Consider the following 22,229-nt stretch of genomic DNA (forward strand, 5'->3'; position numbering starts at 1 on the left):
CACAGCCAGGTGGCAAGAACAAGCTTCAAACATAGACAATGCCTATCTCATGACAGACCCAACAGTCCAGCCCCCTGTTTTTGACTTTCGATGCCTTCTTTGGGTAAAACTCAATTGCTTTAGATGTGCTGCTAATGACTATATGCAGGGCCTTCGTGACTTTGCCACTGTGGCCCATTAGAAAATGCAGATAATATACCTGCAAGCTGCAACCACTGGCAAAGGCTGCCTGGTTCCCTTCGGGATTTGTACAACGCCCTTTTCATAGCTACTGAATTGTTAAGACACTCCAATTAACTAACTCACTTGACTGTTTATGTAGATGCAATCACAATATATACAAGGCCTGTCAAGCAATTAAAAACATTAATCACACTGTTAAATGATAATAGAATACCATTTATTTAAATATTTTTGGATATTTTCTACAATTTTCAAATATATTGATTTCAATTACAACACATAATACAAAGTGTACAGTGCTCACTTTATATTTATTTTTATTACAAATATTTGCACTGTAAAAAACAATAGAAATAGCATTTTTCAATTCACCTCATATGAGTACTGTAGTGCAATCTCTTTATCATGAAAGTTGAATTTACAAACATAGAATTATGTATATAAAAAAACTGCATTCGAAAACAAAACAATGTAAAACTTTAGAGCCTATGAGTCCACTCAGTCCTACTTTTTATTCAGCCACTTGCTGAGACAAACTAGTTTGTTTACATATGCAGGAAATTTGCTGCCCTCTTCTTGTTTACAATGTCACTTGAAAGTGAGAACAGGCGTTTGCATGGCACTGTTGTAGCCAGTGTCACAAGATATTTACATGCCACATGCACTAAAGATTTATATGTCCCTTCATGCTTCAACCACCATTACAGAGGACATGCATCCATGCTGATGATGGATTCAGCTTGATAATGATCCAAAGCAGTGTGGACAGATGCATGTTCATTTACATCATCTGAGTCAGATGCCATCTGCAGAGGATTGATTTTCTTTTTTGGTGGTTCAAGTTCTGTAGTTTCTGCATTGGAGTGTTGCTCTTTTAAGACTTTTAAAAGCATGATTATGGAAGGCACTTCAGATTCCTAAACCTTGGTTCAAGTACTGTAGCTATCATTACAAATCTGACATTGGTACCTTCTTTGCATTTTGACAAATCTACAGTGAAAGTGTTCTTAAAACAAACAACATGTGGTGGGGTCATCATCCGAAACTGCTTAATATGAAATATATGGCAGAATGCAGGTAAAACAGATCAGGAGACATACAATTCTACCCCAAGGAGTTCAGTCACTAAGTAATTAACACATTATTTTTTTAACGAGCATCATCAGCATGGAAGCATGTCCTCTGGAATGGTGGCATAGAAGCATGAAGGGGGATACAAATGTTTAGCATATCTGGCACATAAATACCTTGCAATGCCGGCTACAAAAGTGTCATTTGAATGTCTGTTCTCACTTTCAGGTGATTTTGTAAATAAGAAGCAGGCAGTATTAGCTCCTGTAAATGTGAACATACTTGTTTGTCTTCGCAATTGACTGAACAAGGAGAAGGACTGAGTGGACTTCTAAGCTTTAAAGTTTTACATTTTTTTTTTAGTTCAGTTATGTAACAAACAAAAAATCTGTATTTGTAAGTTGCACCTTCATGATAAAAAGATTGCACTACAGTATTTGTATGAGGTGAATTGAAAAATGCTATTTCTTTTGTTTATCATTTTTTAACAGTGCAAATATAGGTAATAAAAAATAATATAAAGTGAGCACTGTACACTTTGCAATCTGTGTTGCAACTGAAATCAATATATTAAAAAATGTAGAAAAACATCCCAAAATATTTAATAAATTTAAATTGGTATTCTATTGTTTAACAGTGTAATTAAAACTATGATTAATTGCAATTAATTTTTATATAGAAATATATAAATAAAATAGAAAGTAAGAATTACTTCTAGATTTACAGTCAAGCTTGGATTTGATCTTTGACCATATTGTTATGAGATACCGTATTAATGATCTCCACCCAGGAAACAAAAGCCGACATGAGAGGGAGCTGATATCTGTGTGTCTGTCTCACCAGTCCAGGGAAGAGTGATGATTTGCCCAAGTCTATTTCAGACCCTTGCCTCTGGGCACAATTTATTATTCAAGCCCAAAACAAAAACTGCTCCTCTAACCAAAGCAGGCTACAGTCCCCAGGCTTTTCCCCTTGGCCTCTCTCAGCTCCAGATGCTCTTCACACTATTACCTGATGACCTAACACCACAACCTCAGCTGAGAGGCAACTAATCAATCAAAGGTGGGACTAGGCCAATGTCCCCAGAAAGGGGCCAGTCACACTGTGACAGAGGGATTGTTATTAAGGATAAACTTAAATCAACAGAACTTACTAATTTCAAAAATTCACTTTCTTTACACTGCGCTTTGCCACTAACAATACAGAACTACACCACTCACCGCTCCCTGAGGAATACAAATAGCTTTGACAGTGCCTTGGGGCTTGTTGACAGCATTCTGCACAAATCCAATTTCCACACTCCTGAACACGTCACTGACATCAATTATCTGAGAGAGAGAAAGAGCACATAAAAGAGAAGAGATGTGAGGAACATGCAGTGGGGAACTGTTCCTGTGTCCTCCATTTGCAGCAAGATCTCCCAGGACAGCAAACCACGCTTCAAAAAACCACAGGGCATTTATAAATAAACAAATGGAGCAGTGGTTTTGAAGTCACAGACTTCAGGAAGAGAAAGTCTAAATACAAGACTCAGTGAGAAACTGGATGGTTTAGGGGATTGCTAATGGAATCCAAAGACTTTCACCTCTAGGTGACCAGTCTGAACATACCTTTAGTCAGCAGTGGCCAAAGGGTGTCAGCAGATAATATTGATGAGAGGTCCTATGAGACATGAGTTTGGTGATCTCAGCCCAAGTTCCTCAGAACACATACCCACAGTGGGATAACATCAGCTCAGATCAGCCGTGATGCAGTCCTTTCGAATCTTCACATAGCAGCAAGTATAAAATGTTGTGCAACAGTTTTCAGTACTGCTTCCCCCATTACATTTATGAACAGTTATTTTCTGCACAACAACAATTATTGAAGAAAGAACCAAAATCATAGCTGGTAAGAGCCTGAGAGAGACCAAGGAATGAACGGGACTGGGGAGACTGAACTAGCCTATCTCTTGAGTTGGTCCTGCCAGGTCAGGAGCAAGACACATTGTCTGGATTTCTCACCAATCTTGTGGTCTCTATGAATGATTTGAGGACTTCAGTTCCCAGCACTGTCAATCCTTCCTACCCTACAAGGCATGTCCTTGGTGTTAATGTATCCTAGTTAGGATATAAATGAGAAAGATAGGACACCCAAAAGAACAAATTGGTTGGAAGATCCCAAATCCATCTTGCATCACTCCCTTAATATCCCATCAGTACAGCTTCCAGTGACATAAGGGGCCGGCTACAATTGCAGGGCTTTCAGAATCAGTAGATGTTATGGCACCAAGACTCTCTCACTTCCATCCACGTGGAGAAGTAGAGTGTAAACAGAGATGATTAGGAAACACTGAAAAGGAGAAGGAGAAAGGATAGATGTTTCCAATGGGAGACAGCGCACCTTCATACCAAAGCGAGTGTCTGGCTTATCAGTTCCATACTCCGCCAGTGCCTCAGCATAGCTCATGGAAGGGAAAGGGGTGGTAATAGGGCCTCTCTCATTAGGCCAGGAATACTGGAGCAGGCCCTCAATGAGTCTCTGGATCCCAGCTTGGTCTACAAACGACATCTCAATATCGATCTTAAAGACATAATAAAAGGATCATTACACATTAGCAACAGGCACCAGGAAAACTGCATTCTAGTCCCCCCTTATAACTCTTTTTGGGACCAAAAGGCTTTGTATATAAAGTGATCATAAAGAGGATAAGATGCAGTATACTGTATGTACCACAATTGCCTTACACAAAGGGCATGTGGCTAACCTCACATAGTTAGATACATCATCACAGAGAATCCTGCCCACGGTATCAGCAATAATCCCCTGTTCAGAAGCCGAATGACCATTAGTGAATTCAGGGCACAAGGAGAAGACTTGGAATGAGCTGAGCCAACTGGTCTTGTTCAGGAGCTAAAAGCCGTGAAGTACACTGCCCTAGGAGCTCCTGTGGAAGAGGAGCAGACCAGACCTGGAGAGCAGCACATGTTTCACCACCAAGGTGCCAAAATAACCGAACTAGCTGACACTGGCACTTGTAGCGGTTAAAACCATTCTCCATCCCAGAACTCAGTGAATACCTGCTAGGGCACGTGGAATACATGCCCCCAAACACTAGTCCAAATAATATTTCCAAGGTGATCAGTGATAAGCAAGTTTCATACCAAATGGATGGACTATACCAGTGGTTCTCAACCAGGGATTCATGTACCCCTGGGGATACCCAGAGCTCTTCCAGGGATACTCAACTAATATAGATCAATGTTTCTTGACCTGGGGCTTGTGGCCCCGTGGGTAGTCATGGGTTGGGTTTAGGGAGGTTGCAAATGCTGGGCTAGGATTAGGAGGTGGCAGGGGCCTCCAGAAAAACTAAGTTACTCGCTTCTGCACCAGGCTGCAGGGCTTTGGCTCCAGCCCTGGTTGGCAGGGCTTGGGCTTCAGACAAGGCTCACAAGTGAAAAACAGGCTCAATATCACACTGAAATGTAAGTACAATACTTATATTCCAATCAATTTATTTTATAATTATATGGTAAAAATGAGAAAGTAAGCAATTTTTCAGTAATAGTGTGCTGCGACACTTTTGTATTTTTATGTCTGATTTTGTAAGCAAGTAGTTTTTAAGTGAGGTAAAACCGGGGGTACTCAAGACAAATCAGATTCCTGAAAGGGGTACTGTCCTCTGGAAAGGTTGAGAACCACTGGGCTATACCAATAATACTTGCTACTAGCAATGCTGTATGAGATCTCCTAAGTGGCCTGAGACCTTGCCAGAGTTAAGCAGTTAAAGAGTCTGTTTGGGAATACGTTACCTGAGTGAATTCCGGCTGCCTATCTGGCTTTGAACCTTCATCTCGATAGCAACGGGCGACCTGAAAGTACCTGCAATTGAAATTAAAGGCACCCTAAATTAAATTGTGGCTACAGAATTGCACCCTCAGCAACTTCACAGATGAAACTAAGATGGGGGAGAGGTGGATACACTGGAGGGTAGAGATAGGGTCCAGAGTAACCTAGACAAACTGGATGACTGAGCTAAAAGAAATCTGATGAGGTTCAACAAGGATAAGTGCAGAGTTCTGCACTTAGGATGGAAGAACCCCATTCAGTGCTACAGGCAGGGGATCAACTGGCTAAGCCAAGTTTTGCAGAAAAAGACCTGGAGATTACAGTGGACGAGAAGCTGGATACGAGTCAGCAGTGTGCCCCTGTTGCCAAGACGAAAAACGGCATATTGGGATGCATTACTAGGAAAACTGGCAGCAGACCGAGGGAAGTGATGGTTCCCCTCTGTTCGGCACTGGCGAGGCCACATCGGGAGTACCGCATTGTTTTGGGCCCCACACTATATATAGGATGTGGACAAATTGGAGAGAATCCAGTGGAGGGCAACAAAAATGATTAGGGGGCTGGGGCACATTACATGAGGAGAGGCTGAGGGAACTGGGCTGATTTAGTTTGCAGAAAAGAAGAGTGAGGGGGGATTTGATAGCAGCCTTCAACTACCTGAAGGAGGGTTTCAACGAGGATGGAGCTAGGCTGTTCTCAGTGGCAGCAGATGACAGAACAAGGAGCAATGGTCTCAAGTTGCAGTGGGGGAGGTCTAGGTTGGATATTAGGAAACACTATTTCACTAGGAGGGTGGTGAAGCACTGGAATGGGTTACCTACGGAGATGGGAGAATCTCCATCCTTAGAGGTTTTTAACAAACCCTGGCTGGGATGATTTAGTTGGGGTTGGTCCTGCTTTGAGCAGGGGGTTGGACTAGATGATCTCCTGAGGTCTACTCCAACCCTAATTTTCTATGATTCTAAGCTTCATTATGTAGTCCTGCCATGAGTGCAGGGGACTGGATTGGATCACCTCTCAAGGTCCCTTCCAGTCCTATGATTTCTCCTGATGATTCATGCTGTAGATACCAACCAGGATGAGCCACTTTCCAGCAGTGACCTCTTGGAGGAGGCCAACATCTCAGCGGCACTCCACCAGTGCCATCTAGGACTCTAGGCAAAAAAACCCAGCCAAACCTCCTCTTCTTCTATGTTATACTGGGCTATGCAAGCACATCAATGGCATGTGAGGAATTCTTATGGGATGGTCCTCCCAACTGTCTGGTGCTGCTGGGAAGAGAAGTTCCTCTAGAATGTTTCCCTATCACTCTCTGGCATTTCCTGCTTTTATTTCAGGAAGCAGGCATGTTAAAAGGTATTGCACTCGTATGCTGGGACTGTGTCTTTTCCAAATCTCAATCACACACAACAGTCTAGTTTTATCTCAATGGGAGTTGGTTATATTGGTCAATCTCAGGTGAGGGCTGCACCATGCTTTCATTTTCTGCTTTCAAGCATTCCATCCCTTGAAAAGCCTCCTCCCAAGTTTTAGTTCAGAATTAGACTAAAACGGAAAATTTCACACCTGCAACTATGTGATTTAGCCACACACCTCCCATTCATTTAAATGGGAGTCATGTGGCAAAATCCACTACTTGGCTTTGAGAGTCACAATGTATGCTTTACAATTTCTAAGCTTCTCCCACTTTAGGTCATTTACCTCATCCATTTAAGGCCATTCTACCCACACAAAAGAACAGCTCTAAGGGTGAGATCCTCAAAGGTTAATTTAGTTGCCTAACTCCGACTGAAATCAGTTTGTGGGGGAATTTTTAACTTCTCCCATGTCAAAGAAAATGGACCCCATAACATTAATGTTTCAGAGGAAAGGCGGCAAAGGAATGCTCACCTGTCCAGACCTCCAATCATCAGGAGCTGCTTAAATTGCTGAGGACTCTGCGGCAGACAGTAAAACTTTCCAGGCTCCCTGGAAGGTACCACAAATTCCTTTGCACCCTGGTACAGAAGAGGGGAGAGACACTTTTTAATGGGTGTACAACTGCCATCTTGAACCCTGCAATAAGATCTTATTGATGCAAATAGCGTACTAAGTTTCAAAAGAGAAGTAAACAATTATGAACCTGACCAAAAGCCAGCAGAAGTCAATGGAAGATTTTCCATGGATTCCAAAGAGCTTTTTGTCAGGCTCCCTATGAATAAGAACAGCACCAGTGGTTTTACGCTAATTAGGATCAAATTACAAAAGTTTGTGATAATAGGGCATAAGATCCTCACCAGTTGGATGGAGTCAGGATGAAATCTCCTCCCAGGGTACAGAACTGAAGAGTTAGGGGCACTATGTGACAGCAGGGTGTGTGGCGGGGGGGATAGGACAGGATGGTCTACCTCTCTGTTTTTTTCCCCTTAGCTATTTTTTCCTGTACCAGGTTCCTTGTTTTGTGTGTTATGAGTGGATTTAATATGAATGAAGAGTAAAAGAGGTTATGTTCTTTGTTTCCTTTCTTCTTTTTGTTAATAGCTGCATTTTTTCTTTCTTTATCCTCCCCCAAAAAACTAGAAAAGGAGAAACAGGCAAATGCAGCTGTCGATGTAAAAGCTACTCTTGGTGGCTGCCAACAACCAAAAAGACAGATTAGCCAAGTCTTGCTGGAAAGATGGGAACCTGAGGCACACGAAATGGGGTAAAAGTTATAAGCCTCAGGAGATGGTGGCCAGTCAGGGAAGCTCCGATTTAGAGTTTGTGGGTGAACTTCATGTTAGGTTTCTAACCATCAGAGGAGTGTGGTTCTGGAACAGCCTTTCAATAAGAATAGTGGGGGCAAACAATCTAACTAGTTTTAAAATGAAGCTTGATAAATTTATGAATAGGATTGATTGTATGACAGCATTGTCTGTGATAGTAAGACTGGACTTGATGGTCCAGGATGTCCTTTCCAGTCCTATATTCCCATGTTACTGTGGGCTAAGATCCTTATGGTGTATTTCACAGTGACCTTTATTTATTAGTGGGGTTTTGGTCCCATTTTCCAAGGCGCAGGGAAGGATTAATACATTCTATTTCTTTTACCCTATCTGCAACTATTTTCTTTATAAATTCATCCCATCTGCTTGGCTTCTCTGTTAGAGGCTGACCCTTCCACTGAGACATCTGGCATTAGTAACTATTGGGGAGAGGACACTGGACCAGAGGAGACATTGATCTCATGTTCTCTCTCCATATCACACACCCACTCCTATTGTTTCAAAATAGCCTGCACCATGGTTACTAGCTAGAAATCTCTTCCATTAGAACTGCCTAAAGCTTCAGGTCTCTGAACTTTCCTAACAGGTGAATTTATTTTGAGGTGACGATGGACTAATCTCAGAGGTGATGTACATGATGGTGTAGGTTTCATTTTAATTTGGTGTAAGTTAGGCAATGGAGGGGAGGTTGTGGCAGAAACAACAACCAACAGGAGGAGATGAGATAAAACAACTGCCCACCCCACGTACCTTACAGCTCCTTATATCCTCCTGTTGCTTGTTCTTCTGTGGCAACCTTGGCTTTCTGTCCTCTCAGCATGTCAGTTACAATGACTTACCCACAGGAAATTCATACACCACCATGCAAATCCCCTCTGACTCTGGCCCAGCATCCAGGCTCTGGGAGGGGAATGTTGGGTGCATCACTATCTTGTCCTCATTTCTACCTCATTAGGGAGAATACCCTTCCCTGCATACTGGGGGAGCTGACAAGCCGGGGTTTTTTTGGCTCTTGAAAGGTTGCCTGTCTCTCAAGACAGAGCTAAGTGAAAAGTCCAGCAACTGTTCTCTTCGGTGACCTAACCTCAGATGCAGGAACAGGCTACAAACTGTAGCTGTAAATGGGCGAGCTGAGGTCTTTTCCAAAACTAAGAAAAATTTTATTCTAATCATCACCACTGAAATCTGGGGCCAGCCCTGGTGGCTGGGCACTCAGGACTTTGAACTGGCATATGTACAATGTGAGTGTGAATCCCAGTTCTGATGTCACATTCCAAAGGTCACCAGGGACTGGCAGCCACAGTTTGGTTAGCCTCAAAGGGAGGAAATGACTGGTGTTTTCTACACTGACCCTTCTTGTCACTTAAGGAGTTGCATCAGGGGACTCTGAAAAGATTCCTGTCCTCTGGCAGAAGGCTAGTGACTGGGGTTCAGCTTTGATTGGCAGGTTAACAATGGATTAAAATGGGAGCAGCTGATAACTGGGCTCTGAAAATATAAAGAAACTCCTCAAACAGAAGAGAAAAATGTTTATAAACCCATTATATTCATTTTCTAATTCAATAGTTAGTCCCTCCTATTTTTTTCATGCGATTCATTGACGTGGCTTGCCTAGGCAAGAAGTTAATAGCTGAAATAGTCAATGCAGCATTGGCCCTACTATGGCTACTCAAGAGATGTTAGCATGTTGGTTAAGGATGAGACGTACAAAGGAAAATGAGCATAACAGAACTTCAGGCTGTATTTAGAATTCTCTAGTCACTGTGGTAAATCATTCCCCTGTAAGGGCCTAATCCAAAGCCCACTCATGTCAACAGAAGTCTTTCTAATGCCTTCAACGGGCTTTGGACAGACTTATCTTTCCTCCTGCTATAGTCACACTTCTATGTTAGCATGTAAAAAGCAGCTCAGTGTTGAGCTCAGTGTGACCAGAGCTAGATCCAGGACCAACAACCTGGCTTCTGCCTTGCAGAAAACAATGATGCAAACTCTGGCAATCTTACTCCTGAAGGACTCACGCAGCCTGGCCTAGGTTTACATGGTTAGAAACTGGGTGGACTTTTGTTAATGCCTGTGGTATGTGTTTCCATAAATGGCTAAAATCTGTTGTGTGAGGCTGGACTGAACAATTACAAATGTGTACATGAATTAGAACTTAAAAACCAGCATCCCCAGAAGTTTGAGAAGAAAATGTCCTGTGTATAGCTTGTTGAACCTCCTCAGACAGGACTGGATGGTTCTGTTTAATAGATTTGATAAAACTTTCTCCTATTTAATCTTAAACATCCCAAAGGATTGTCTTCATCACTTCTACAATAACATGCTATCCAACTATATGGATTTAAGAAGGCCATCTAACTATAAGATATGTCAGTTAGAGGACAGAGCATAGATCCTTACACCATTCATTACTAGGCTAGTGGTCTCTACCACCACATTATTACTTAACAAAATAAAAGACCAGAATATAAAATTGGAAATTAAATAGCCTTAAATGGGAATACTACTATAGTGACTTACACAAGAGATACATGCCAACAGAATGTAGTGCTTGGAGGATGGGTGTTTTCTGGAATATGATCCTTGAAAAACAGATTCAGAGTCATCATATGCACTGCACTGCAAGATTGCAGCTTTGTTCTTTCATGATACCAGAAGATTCTGAGTCAAAACATGGGTTATCACTCTGTCCTATCCACCCCCTCATGCCTCAGAAGGACCCATTTGACATATTAGTAACTGGCAGCAGGAGCAACATTTGCTGAGGGGCAAGGGAGGCAGTTCCCCCTCAACACATTGATTTGCCACCCCCGACTTCACAGGATACAATATAATCACATATGATGTTCTATATGCTGATATGACTTTGCCTGCCTCCCACACCTGGAATTTTCTGAAACAATGCTCCAGACTGGGAGTAAACAGTTAAGTAGTAACACATGACAGAAATAAAGGCAGAGGGGCAGACAGGGACACATGAGCAAGTAAGTAGTCTATATGATTGCAGGAGGCCAGGATGGATGACTAAGAGCATACATACCCCTGGAGTTCTCTTAAATAGTGTTGGGGTTTCTACATCCACAAACCCTAAAAAACAAACATAAGCTTCAGACATTGAATATGATGAGAATGTTGGTTTGAGACAAGTTGACTGGAGACTGTGGTTAGTCAGCTTGAGGTAGTCTGGCAGAGCATGCAGGTCCTCAGTCATATACAGACTCTTGATTCTTTTTCAGGACGACTAAAGATTACTTATGCAGGCACAGCCTGATACTGAGGGGCGCTGAGCACCTACATCTCCTATCATGACTTGAGTTCTCAGCCTCTCTTGTACAAGCTGCATAGTTGCTTATGTTTGCACTGGCTACTCTCAACAATTAGGCTAAAATTTTGCAAAAGTGACCAGTAATTTTAAGATGAGCACTTGCACTCTGATAATTAGGCCTTTATAAAGGCATATAAAGAAAGTCACCCAAAAACTGAGATGCCCAAAAATCACTAGTCACTTTTTAAAATCTTCGCCTTAACATTTATTGTATACATACTGTTCATTCAGAAACGATCATCTGCGGCATGATAAGGGACTTACAGCCACTGTGCTCTTTAGACATCCCAATATCTCACCCCATGGTATGTTCCTGGGATATAGAGCCATGTCAGGGCAGCACTTTGCCCAGCACCTCTCCCCTAGTATGTCAGGCAGTAGTAGAGCAGATAGCAAGAACAAGGAGAAAAGAAAAAGAAGATAAAGTGCTAAGAACTAGATACTCACTAGATATATTTCTCTTACCATGGAGATTACAGAGGTACTCCCGCATTTTCATAACCATTTGCGATCTCAACCGCAGGTTATGTTGCATCTGGAAGCTGCGCAAGTCCAAGTAGCGATACTGCATGCGCAAGGCCTCAGATTTCTAAAGAGAAAAGGATTGTGATTAAAGACCCAAAGCCAAACCAGATGCCCATAAAAGCTTCTTCAAAGACCACAATGGAAAGGTGGAAGCAAACATAGGACCCTGCATTACTGCCAGTCACTCATGGCCTACGTGGAAAAGCATTGGTTGCTTAGGTCACACCCTGATTCTAACTATGATAGGAGCTGCATGCTCTAAGCTCTATATTCTGGAATGCTCACTTTTCACTTGGCAGCAATACATCATAATAATCCTACTTGAGACTTGTAGAATGTTTTCAATCATAGATATCAAAGCATTTTGCAAAGGTGAGCAAGCATTATTAAACTAATTTTACAGATGGAGAAAACTGAGATACAAGACATTGTGTGAGCTGCCCAGTCACATAGTGAACCAGTGGCACAGAGGATATAGAGCCCTGTTCCCTTGAATGCTGGTCCCAACCCCTATGCACTGGTCCACATTTCATAGGGAAGAGAAAGGACACAATAATCAGTGATGCAAGACATACCTAACCGTCAGTCTGAGTGATCTTAGTGTCCTGTAGGGATATACGCTCTTGCTAGCTGGCCACATGCCTGGGTGAGGCTATATACCTTAACTTTTAAACATATGAGTCCTCTTGACACCTTTTGCTTCACAATCACAAAAGATGGACATGAGCCCAGATTTTCCTTGTTCCCATCATACCACCAATTCTTACTGTCATTATATTTTTAAACCCAAAGCACGGAGCCAATTTAGGCCTTACATTCTACTTTGCTATTACAATCTCACTCTCAGAGCTTACTCTAGGCATGTTCCTTTGTAAACAACTCTTGCCCCAGAGCACAGGTGGGAGTAAGAAGAGAATGCCCTACAACAGTGCAACGACACTGCTCTGCCATTCAGCATGGCAAATTCTAACTCTTCTGAAGAGACAGTGCTTAATGCTACCTTGATAAAGTCTTTAATTTCAAAGGGTAGCTTCTTGCAGGAATTCAGGACCTCAGCTGTCTTCACCTTCACTTCAATGTCACCTGTTGGCATTCTCTGAAACAGAGAAAAATAGATTTGAACATGAGGCAAAATACTTGGACAAGTTTCTTTCTAGATTCATGGATTTTCAGGCTAGAAAGGATGCTTATGATTATCCAGTCTGACCCCCTTACAGAACAGGGCAGAGAATGTTTCTTGATCAGTTTCTCCAAATATTCCTCATATTCATTGGCAGTTTAAGGCCAATCGGTTCCTATTAAGACACATCGGTTCTCACTCTCCTTCAGTAGTGTATCAATTCCTATTAGAAGTGAACCTGCTTTCTTGCCCATAATCTGCTCTCTCTCTATGACACGTACCAACTACGAGGCAAAAGTTAGGGCCTAACTCTGCCAACACTCACGCACATGCTTAACTTTATGCTCAAGAATAATCTCCTCAGCTTCACTGATGTATAAACAGAGGAATTGCAAACAAGAGTAGGGAGGCATTTGACACTGATGTGACCACTAGTGGAAACCTGTGTAAAGAGTTCCAGAAGGATGTTGGTATGTTGGAGAATGTTCAGAGAAGAGCCACAAGAATGATTAAACAATTGAAAAAATCATACTTTATAGTGATAAACTCAAGGGGCTCAATCTATATAATTTAACAAAGAGAAGGTTAAGGGATGACTTGATCACAATCTGAAAGTACCTACACATGGGGAACAGAAATTTGATACAGAAGGTCTAGCAGACAAAGGTATAACAAGATCCAATGGCTAGAAGTTAAAGCCAGACAAGTTCAAACTAGAAATCTGATGCACACTTTTAACAATGAGCGTAACTATCCATTGGAACAATGTACAAAGGGTAGTGATGGATTCTCCATCCCTGGCAATTTTTAAATCAAGATGGGATTTTTTGTAAAAAATATGCTCTTATTAAAACCAGCAAAACTGTATGGCCTGTGTTACACAAGAGGTCAGACTAGATGATCAATGTTCCATTTGGATTAAGAATCTATGAATCAATAAATGTTGGCAGTATCAGGCCCTTAACCTTTAATGTGGAGAAGAGCTATGATTCAAGCTCATTGGTAAATGAATTGCCCGCCTCCCATGACACCCACGAACTGTAAAGGTTACACCAATTTCCATCAGTAGAGTTCCCAATTGAATTCTAAGGTAGACTTGAGTTTTTCTCCCATCTATCATCACTGCCACAATAAAGACCACTAAACTTTTTTTTATCCATTCCTTCCCATCTTGCAGGACAGAGTGGAACACCTTCTACTAACCAGAGAAGACCACATTAAAGTTTCCAATATGTGCCTTAAAAAAAAACCTAACGGTGGAGCCCAGAGCTGGCATACTTTGTGATAGCATCTAGTGGCTAGAGAAGTGGATTGGGCATTAGAACTCCTGGGTTCTGTACTCGGGCCTTCCAATGACTGGTGGTGTATGGTCTTGGAAGAGTCACTTGAAGTTGCTGACAACGAGAGCTGTGGGTACGAAACACCTCTGAACAATCAGGAAATTAACCTCTATGCTTCAACTTCTCTATCTATAAAATGGATAATCAAACTTACTGACAGCAGGCATGAGTAAAAATGGTCAACAATTACTGCAAAAGTACTATGGCATTTCTTATATTTAGACTAGCAAACCAAAAACATGGATGGTAAAGTCTGGCCTTTTTTCATGGTGACCAGTGCCTGTCAGAGGGGTATTGTGGGACTTAATTAATTAGTGTTTGTGAAGCGCTTTGAAGTTCCTGGAAGGTGCATGCCATAGCAGTTATTTCTATTTCATTGTATTCACAATTCTTTTACATCACTCCAGGATGGATTATCATACCTTGGAGAAAACAAGCTTGCTAATGGCAAAGCAATGACAGAACGTGTGCAGCATGAATCCACCTACCAAATCTCTGTGCTAAATTCAGTGCACTTTACCAGCGTGCCAAACTCTAGAAAGTCCCAGAAAGATTTCAAAGTACTAACCGGGTTCTTCTGCCCCGGGGGCCGAGAGGTGACTGTTCCAGTTACCCTCACAACAGATTCCACAGGGGCATCATACAAGACCTTCTTAACATGGGAATGTGCCTGCAGGAAAAAAAATACTGAGATGTCATGGAAACTGAAGTCACATTACAGACTGTGCCATGCTTGGATGCTTTTCTGTTTTCTTTATGGCCTCCGCTCAGACTAAATTTAAAGATCATTCTTTAGAAACCAGTTGTATGACATTATTACTACTTGTATTGCAGTAGCATCTAGGAACCCCAGTCATGGACCAGAACCTTACTATGATAGGTGCTGTACAAAGACAGAACAAAAAGATGGCCCCTTTCTCAAAGATCTTACAATCTAAGGAATCTTACATTCTGAGCACAACTCACTCAAAGATAGGTCTCTAGCTCAGCTAAGAGCTTTAGTTATCACAGTCCTTTTGCTTTACTTCAGGAGTGCTCAAATTTTGCTCAACCTGGGGCTGCGTTAGCAATCTGTCAGGAGACTGAAGGCCACAGATGATGTACATAAATTAGAGCAGACTGCAATACATAATATAAATTCAGTCTGCTGATAAAGGGCAGCTCATTGTGCCCTGGACACCATGGGGGACAACAAGCATTTAAAGCAAAAAATCTAGAAACTCATCCCCTGGCAGCCCTTACCTCATCCTGTGGAATGATGATTTGTGTCAGTCCCTGGAAGTCCCTCAGGACCAGGAACAGGCCCTGTCTGAACATGATGAAAACAAAATGGAAAGAGTTGTTTCTCTCAGGGTTCAATCTTTTCGCTTTCTAAGCCAAAGCCTATGTTAATATCTTGTATTTTTGGGGACATTATGGCTTTCATCTCAAAGCACTTTAGAAACAACAAGAATATAGGAATCACTTTACTCACTTTGGAAATCAAGGATAAAACAAATATTTAATTTGGATTAGATTCAGGTACTAAACCAGACTATAAAAAACCGTAACAGCAGTGCCTGAATTTGAACATACTCATGAAGAATAAGAGTTCTGAATACACAACATAATATTTACAGGCCCTTGATACTGAACATCATAGTCTATCTGAACAATTCTAGCTAAGGAATCAAACTAAAGCTCAGGGAGAGATGAGAAAAAATGAAAACAAAGGAAATGATATTCAACTTCCTATAAAGAAACTTCATGTGGATAATCCAAGTCTCTAGGGTTGTTGTGATAGGATCTGTTTCCTCAGATACAGTAAATATACCTGTCATAAGTAACAGAGCCATGCACTGACAGATGGGATGCATTACTGCGCCTGTAGAAAGGTAAGAGCACAATATAATCTTGTAGTAAATTATAAAGCCTTTTCTCGGAGCTCCATCCAGGACTGTTCCATGACATGTCTAGTACTGTTGATAAAAATCCATATAGACCATTATGTAGAATTCTAACAGATAAAGAACAACATCTTTACATTATAAAATGTAAAGGGTCAGACTCTGATCTTGGTTACACTCATCACTAAAATCACCGGAGTTAGCCCCAATTTACATGCACTGTACCCAGGCTAGAACCAGAATGTGGCCCAATGTGGCCATAATTAAGTCAGAGTACTAAGAATATTGTGACTATGTTACATGAAGGTTTAATGCTTTACGAAATATTTGCAAAAAATGTAATCACTGTAGCTATGCTAATATAGTTAGTACATTGAAGCATGTATTATTGTTTATATTCAACACTTTGAATTAGCACTGTAACTAGTTAGCTAACTTATTTTTCTTATTTATATTTTATGAATAATCCATATGTATTCTCAATGTGCATAATTAAGTCCTGTTGTCAAAAAAGCACACTCAAACCTCATGCGGCCTCTGTAAGGTGGAGATCATAGTATTTACCTACTTTCCACAGTTGTTGCAAGGATTAGTTAATGTTTGAGCAGAACTTTGAAGAAACATAAAGCACTCAGTGCAAAACATTTTAATCACAACTAGTTTATCAACAATGCTACAATAAGTTTTATAATGTTCCTATACTACTGTAGTCATTTCTGATCATTCAGAACTTAGATACTCATGTGATGGTCACTATAGAAAACCCTAACAGAGATGGATTTGTATTCAGTAGTCATATAAGACTAATCACTAGTATTTAGTGTTAGGGAAAATGACTCCAAAAGTGCCTGTGTCATATCCCCATTGTAATGCAGCAACCTCTAGGGCAATGCATAACAGCATACAGCAATACTAATCAAAGGTTTAGGGCAAAAATGAAAAAGAACACAGTTTTCAACTGAAACAATAGTGGATATTTAAATTGACAGAATGTAGTTACCCAAATAGAAACTTGGTCAGGACTCCAGGGTTAACACTCAATTCTTGGAGAAGGTCCAAGGGATATTTAATACAGGTAAATGGTCAGGACCTTGGTGCAGAGGACTTGGTGGGAACATGGCTGGCTACTGTAATGAATCATCAGTGCCACTTCCTGCAGTACCTGAATTTTCTTTGGAGGTCTTCCATCCCAATCAATAGTGACCCAAAGCAGCTCTGCTTATCTTGTGAAAAGCAAGATGATCCCAGCACACAGTGACATGGCTGCACATGTATCAAAGCACAAAGTAACAGTGTGTGGGGAAAAAATTTCAGATAGATGCTAAAAAAGAGTTCTGTCTATTGATTCAACTACTAGATTACCCTTGTAGGTTCCCATCCATGTACCGACCTGAGCTTGCTTCATTTAGGATATCTGAGAGAATCACAGCACAAAGTGGTATCTATTGTGCTTAAAATTATTACAAATATTTCTAAGGTGTCCTCAGATCTATCTATCTTAGATATTTGTAAGCCAGCTATCACTTTGGTATTTCTGTGAGTGCTGCATAATCCTAGATCAGACGAAAGCTAGAATAAAACACAGTGCACTTCCAGATGGTTGTTAAACTACTACTAGCAAGATCTCCTGTAGCCCTTTTCACCTGCAGATCTCAGAGAACTTTACAAAGGAGATAAGTATCATTCTCCCCACTTTACAAAAGAGGGAGCTAGTAGGAGGGAATCCCCTCTGACTGATTAAACAGAATGCTGCCTTCAATACACTAGGAAAAACAACTGAGGCCTGGTCTACACTACGCGTTTAAATCGATTTAAAGAGCATTGAATCGATTTAACACTGTACCCGTCCACACTACAATGCCCTTTATATCGATATAAAGGGCTCTTTAAATCGATTTCTGTACTCCACCCCGACGAGAGGAGTAACACTAAAATCGATATTAACATATCGGATTACGGTTAGTGTGGACGGAAATCGAAGTTATTGGCCTCCGGGCGGTATCCCACGGTGCACCACTGACCGTTCTGAAGCATCTACTCGGACGCGCAGGCAGGTACAGGAAAAGCCGTGAACTTTTGAATTACATTCCTGTTTGGCCCAGCGTGCGACTTGATCAGTGTCGTGTGCGATGCAGTCTCAAATCAAAAAGACTCCAGCATGGACCGTAACTGGGAGACACTGGATCTGATCGCATTAGGGGAGAACAATCTTGTTGTTTCAGAGTCACGTTACAGAACACGAATGCAAGTGTTTGAAAAAAATCTCCAGGTACCAGCGCTGTGTGACAAGCGTAACGGGAAGCCAGAGACTCAATGATGATGTTCATGATGGAGGGGTACTGAGGACTCCAGCTATGCACCACATCAACAGACAAGTCATCTGAAAAAGTACTTGCATTCTTGGCTGGCTCCCAATGTCTGAGGATCACACAGTGTTGGACATAGTTCAGGATAGTTCCTCGTTTCTTCCCCCGCCGCCACGCCACGTGAAGAAAGGGAAGATCATTTCTTGACTTCTTTCAATGTCCTTTTGACAGATGCTGCTGGTTAAAGCGATGGCTGCGCAGTTGCAGCAGTATCCGCTCTTCTCCTCCCCGGTGGTAGACGGTACAATAGACTGATATCCGATCGCGCCATCAAGCCCGTGAGTGCTCTGGCTCCTTAGGTGAGGCTGGCCGGGGGCGACAGGGTAAAAATGGAATGACTGCCAGTTATTCCAGTAGAATGTACGAAACGGCTGGTAACGTTTCCTATGCAACTGGGTGAGCTTCAATCAGTCCTCCCTTTCCGTGTAAAGAAAGATTCTGGCTGTATGGACTGTATAGCAGCAGCATGCTGGGGCCTCTCTCTCCGCATCGCTAATGTCTCACCTGGACATATCATCGCGCGGAGGCTGCCTCCCCCTCATTTATATGTCACTATAGTGTTCTTATTCCTGATTCTTTATTACTATCATGCACAAATGGGCGACACTGCCCGGTAGCCCGGAAGGTGGGGAGAAGGAAGACAACAGGTGGTTGGTTGTTGCGGGCACCCTCTGTGAATCTGGCAACGGGACTGTGCTCTCTATAGCACTTGTTCTGTTACTATCACTTGCCCCTTATTTAGGCGACTGACTCTATTTTTAGAAACATAAGGAGGGATTGACTCAGTCCCAAGTGAGTCAATCCTTGTCTTTTGCGTTGCGCCCCGGCATTTCATCAGGCACGTTCTGCAGCGGACGTACGAGTGGGAGAGATAACGTCATTCTGCCGTTTACATCAGTAGACGGTAAGAACGACTGTACCTCTTGTATTTCGTGCATAAGAATGTGAATGGTGCTGTGTGCGCTGGATATCTGCCTTCTCTGGTCGCGGCATCCATACATACGGTGCTGGAAAAAAAAGCTGAACGCTCCCATGGGTTCGCGCTCAAGTTTGCGGGCAACAGGGAACAATGTGCGAAGGGATGTCAGCTGAGTTTTTTCCCGGAGGAAGGAATGCTGTGAAATTGTCCCAGAACCACGCGACAATAATGATGTACCAGAATTCCAAGGGGCGGGGGAGACTGCGGGAACTATGGGATAGCTACGGAAGAGCTACCCACAATGCAACGCTTCAGAAATCGACGTTAGCCTCGGACCATGGATGCACAACGCCGAATTACTGTGCCTAATGTGGCCGCATGAAATCGAATTTATAATATCAGTTTTATAAAACCAATTTTAGCTAATTCGATATTATCCCGTAGTGTAGACATGGCCTGAAGCTCCTCAGCCTCCTCCACAGACAGCTTCAGCGGATACAGTGAAAGCCAATGGACATAAGGAAGCCTGTCCATAGTTTCCAGTCCCACTTCCCTCCTGGGTCTCTGCAAGTTTTAAATACTAATCTGACATGAATCTCATTGTTCAATACCAACTCTTCAGATGGGGCAGAGCTGGGAGGAACGTGTGCTTGCAAAGGTGAGCTTTCTGCAGCTCCTCAGTAGGTCCGGGAAACAGAGAACAGCCGTATTGCATGCACTTGGGCCAGACTCTGACCTGTCCCTACACACACATCTGGGCACAGGGCACTTAGAGCTGGTGCTCTATACTGGCCAGGAAGCCACCCTGCACAGAGGATATTCTCAGAAAGGTGTTTCCTCACATTTTTAAGTCCCCTATATGTTGCCAGGGTGGTGTAAAGCACCGTTAACATAACCAAGAATCAGGGCCTAGGCTAGGAGCTGCCTTGGCTCTAGCAATGTAACCTCTCCTCCGTCCATGTGGGTTGCATTTACCTTTGGTACTGAATCCATCCACACAAGGTGACCTCTTGGCCCACATGAGCAGAACGCAACTCTCCGCAAGTGTTGGTCCGAGCCACTAAGCTATTGAAATCTTGAGACAAAGCCAGACAAAAACAGTTTCAATGGGAGCATGAATGTTAATGTAGATATACAATAACAAGAGCAATTTAGGTCCTGTGATTCAAAGATCAGTGTACAAACACAGAACAAAAAGGATAGTTCCTGTCCCACACAGTTTTTTGTTTGTACAGTGCTTAGGACAATGGAGTACTGATCCAGGATTAGGGCTCCTAGGCATTATGGTGATACAAATAAATAAAAATAATAATCCAAATCTGTTTTATGGCCTATATATAAACAGATCATTTCTCCCATCGCTAAAGTGACTTCTTGGGTGAAAGCCAGCAGCCTTTAAGGATGGCACAGAAACACTACTTCCTTGCCTGAAATGATTTGTAAAGAAGACTGGTTTTTTTGGATATACAACAGGAACAACTATAGGGAGGCACAACTGAAACATGGCCATATGTGAACATCATCAGCTTTCTAAGAATCAGAACAGTGATATTTGTCAAACAACCTGTACATACCAATTCTGTAAAAGCAGCAAAGAATCCTGTGGCACCTTATAGACTAACAGACGTTTTGGAGCATGAGCTTTCGTGGGTGAATACCCACTTCGTCAGATGCATGTAGTGGAAATTTCCAGGGGCAGGTATTATTTGCAAGCTAGAACTGGTAATGGGTTAGTTCATTCAGGAGGATAGGGCCTGTTCGTCAGAATGTTGAGGTGTGAAAATCAAGAGGGGAAACTGTTTTTAGTTGAAAGCCATTCACAGTCTTCGTTTAATCCTGGTGATTGTGTCAAATTGCAGATGAACTGAAGCCAGCAGTGTTCTCGTTTGAAGTCTTTGTTCTGAAGTTTTTTTGTGCAGGTGGTGGCCCTTAGGTTCAGCCAGTTGTGGCAGGGAGATTGAAGTTCTCCTAAGGTTTTGTATAGTTGCCATCCGAATATCGATTTGTGTCCATTATTTTCATAGAACTGTCGTTTGGCTGATGTAATATGCAGAGGCATTGCTGCATATGAGCGTATATTACATTGGCGTGCAGTGATGACGGTGATTGGCTTGGTGATCTCGGTTAGGTCCTGTGATGGTGTCGCCTGGGTGTAGAAGGTGGATACGATTGCATCGAGGTTGTTGACATGGATTGGTTCCTGATCAGAGTTACTATTGTCGGTGTGCAGTTACTGTGTGAGATTATTTCATGAGTTGGCATGTTCTGGGCGAGATGGACTGCCATCCACGGCTGTGAAATGTGGGATCATGTCAGGATGCTTTAGATCCCTGATGATGCGTGTGGGGGTTTACCTGGGTCTGTTATTGATGGCCTGGATCCTATTGGTTTTCCTTGGGTTGCTGCATAGAGGCTTTGGGTTTGTCTGGCTCTTCACACATCCCACACACGTGGATAACAAGCTGTCAGGAACGTATCCTTGATTGACACGGCATAACTGGCGTTGGCTTCTGTGCTTGTATCCTCAGCAACACAACTGTTTGCAGTTTGTGAACAATATATATCTCAGTAAGTTGCAGTGTTATGGGCCACGCATGGCGCATATGCCAAATTTTATGGCTGACCTGAACAAACGCTTCCGTAGCTCCCGTCACTTTACGCCTTTCTTACCTCGCTCATGTACATCTTCTTCATCTGGCCGCATGGAAGGGAGACTGGAAACATTCACAATGGATTTAACAGCGTTCCACCCTCACATTCAACCTCAGCTGGAACCAATCTTACGGAGGTCATATCTGACACCCGGTGCAAATAAGTGATGGTCACGATAACACCACCGCTTTACAAACTTACGACCGCTATGGCCTACCTATGCCTCCGCGTTCCATCCCGGCCATACACGATTCCATTGGCTTACAGCCA

General features: G+C 42.4%; 1 protein-coding gene across 6 annotated transcripts in view; it reads right to left on the reverse strand.

Moving 5' to 3' along the window:
• Positions 1-22,229, reverse strand: part of DARS2 (aspartyl-tRNA synthetase 2, mitochondrial) — a 38,466-nt gene that overhangs the window by 11,996 nt on the left and 4,241 nt on the right. For 3 of the 6 annotated variants that reach the window (XM_075067931.1, XM_032806087.2, XM_032806083.2), the window contains 10 exons: positions 20,283-20,382; positions 15,379-15,445; positions 14,705-14,806; positions 12,677-12,772; positions 11,617-11,740; positions 10,867-10,913; positions 6,973-7,079; positions 5,046-5,115; positions 3,637-3,816; positions 2,475-2,582 (listed from right to left, as the gene is read on the reverse strand). In XM_075067931.1, coding sequence (XP_074924032.1) covers positions 2,475-2,582; positions 3,637-3,816; positions 5,046-5,115; positions 6,973-7,079; positions 10,867-10,913; positions 11,617-11,740; positions 12,677-12,769 — 729 coding nt within the window. In that variant the 5' untranslated portion in view covers positions 12,770-12,772; positions 14,705-14,806; positions 15,379-15,445; positions 20,283-20,382. The remainder of the gene's footprint in view (positions 1-2,474; positions 2,583-3,636; positions 3,817-5,045; positions 5,116-6,972; positions 7,080-10,866; positions 10,914-11,616; positions 11,741-12,676; positions 12,773-14,704; positions 14,807-15,378; positions 15,446-20,282; positions 20,383-22,229) is intronic. The other 3 variants (XM_032806090.2, XM_032806088.2, XM_032806091.2) reach the window with 3 other exon arrangements.

Source organism: Chelonoidis abingdonii, chromosome 7, assembly GCF_003597395.2.
Source record: "Chelonoidis abingdonii isolate Lonesome George chromosome 7, CheloAbing_2.0, whole genome shotgun sequence".
NCBI lineage: Eukaryota > Metazoa > Chordata > Testudines > Testudinidae > Chelonoidis > Chelonoidis abingdonii.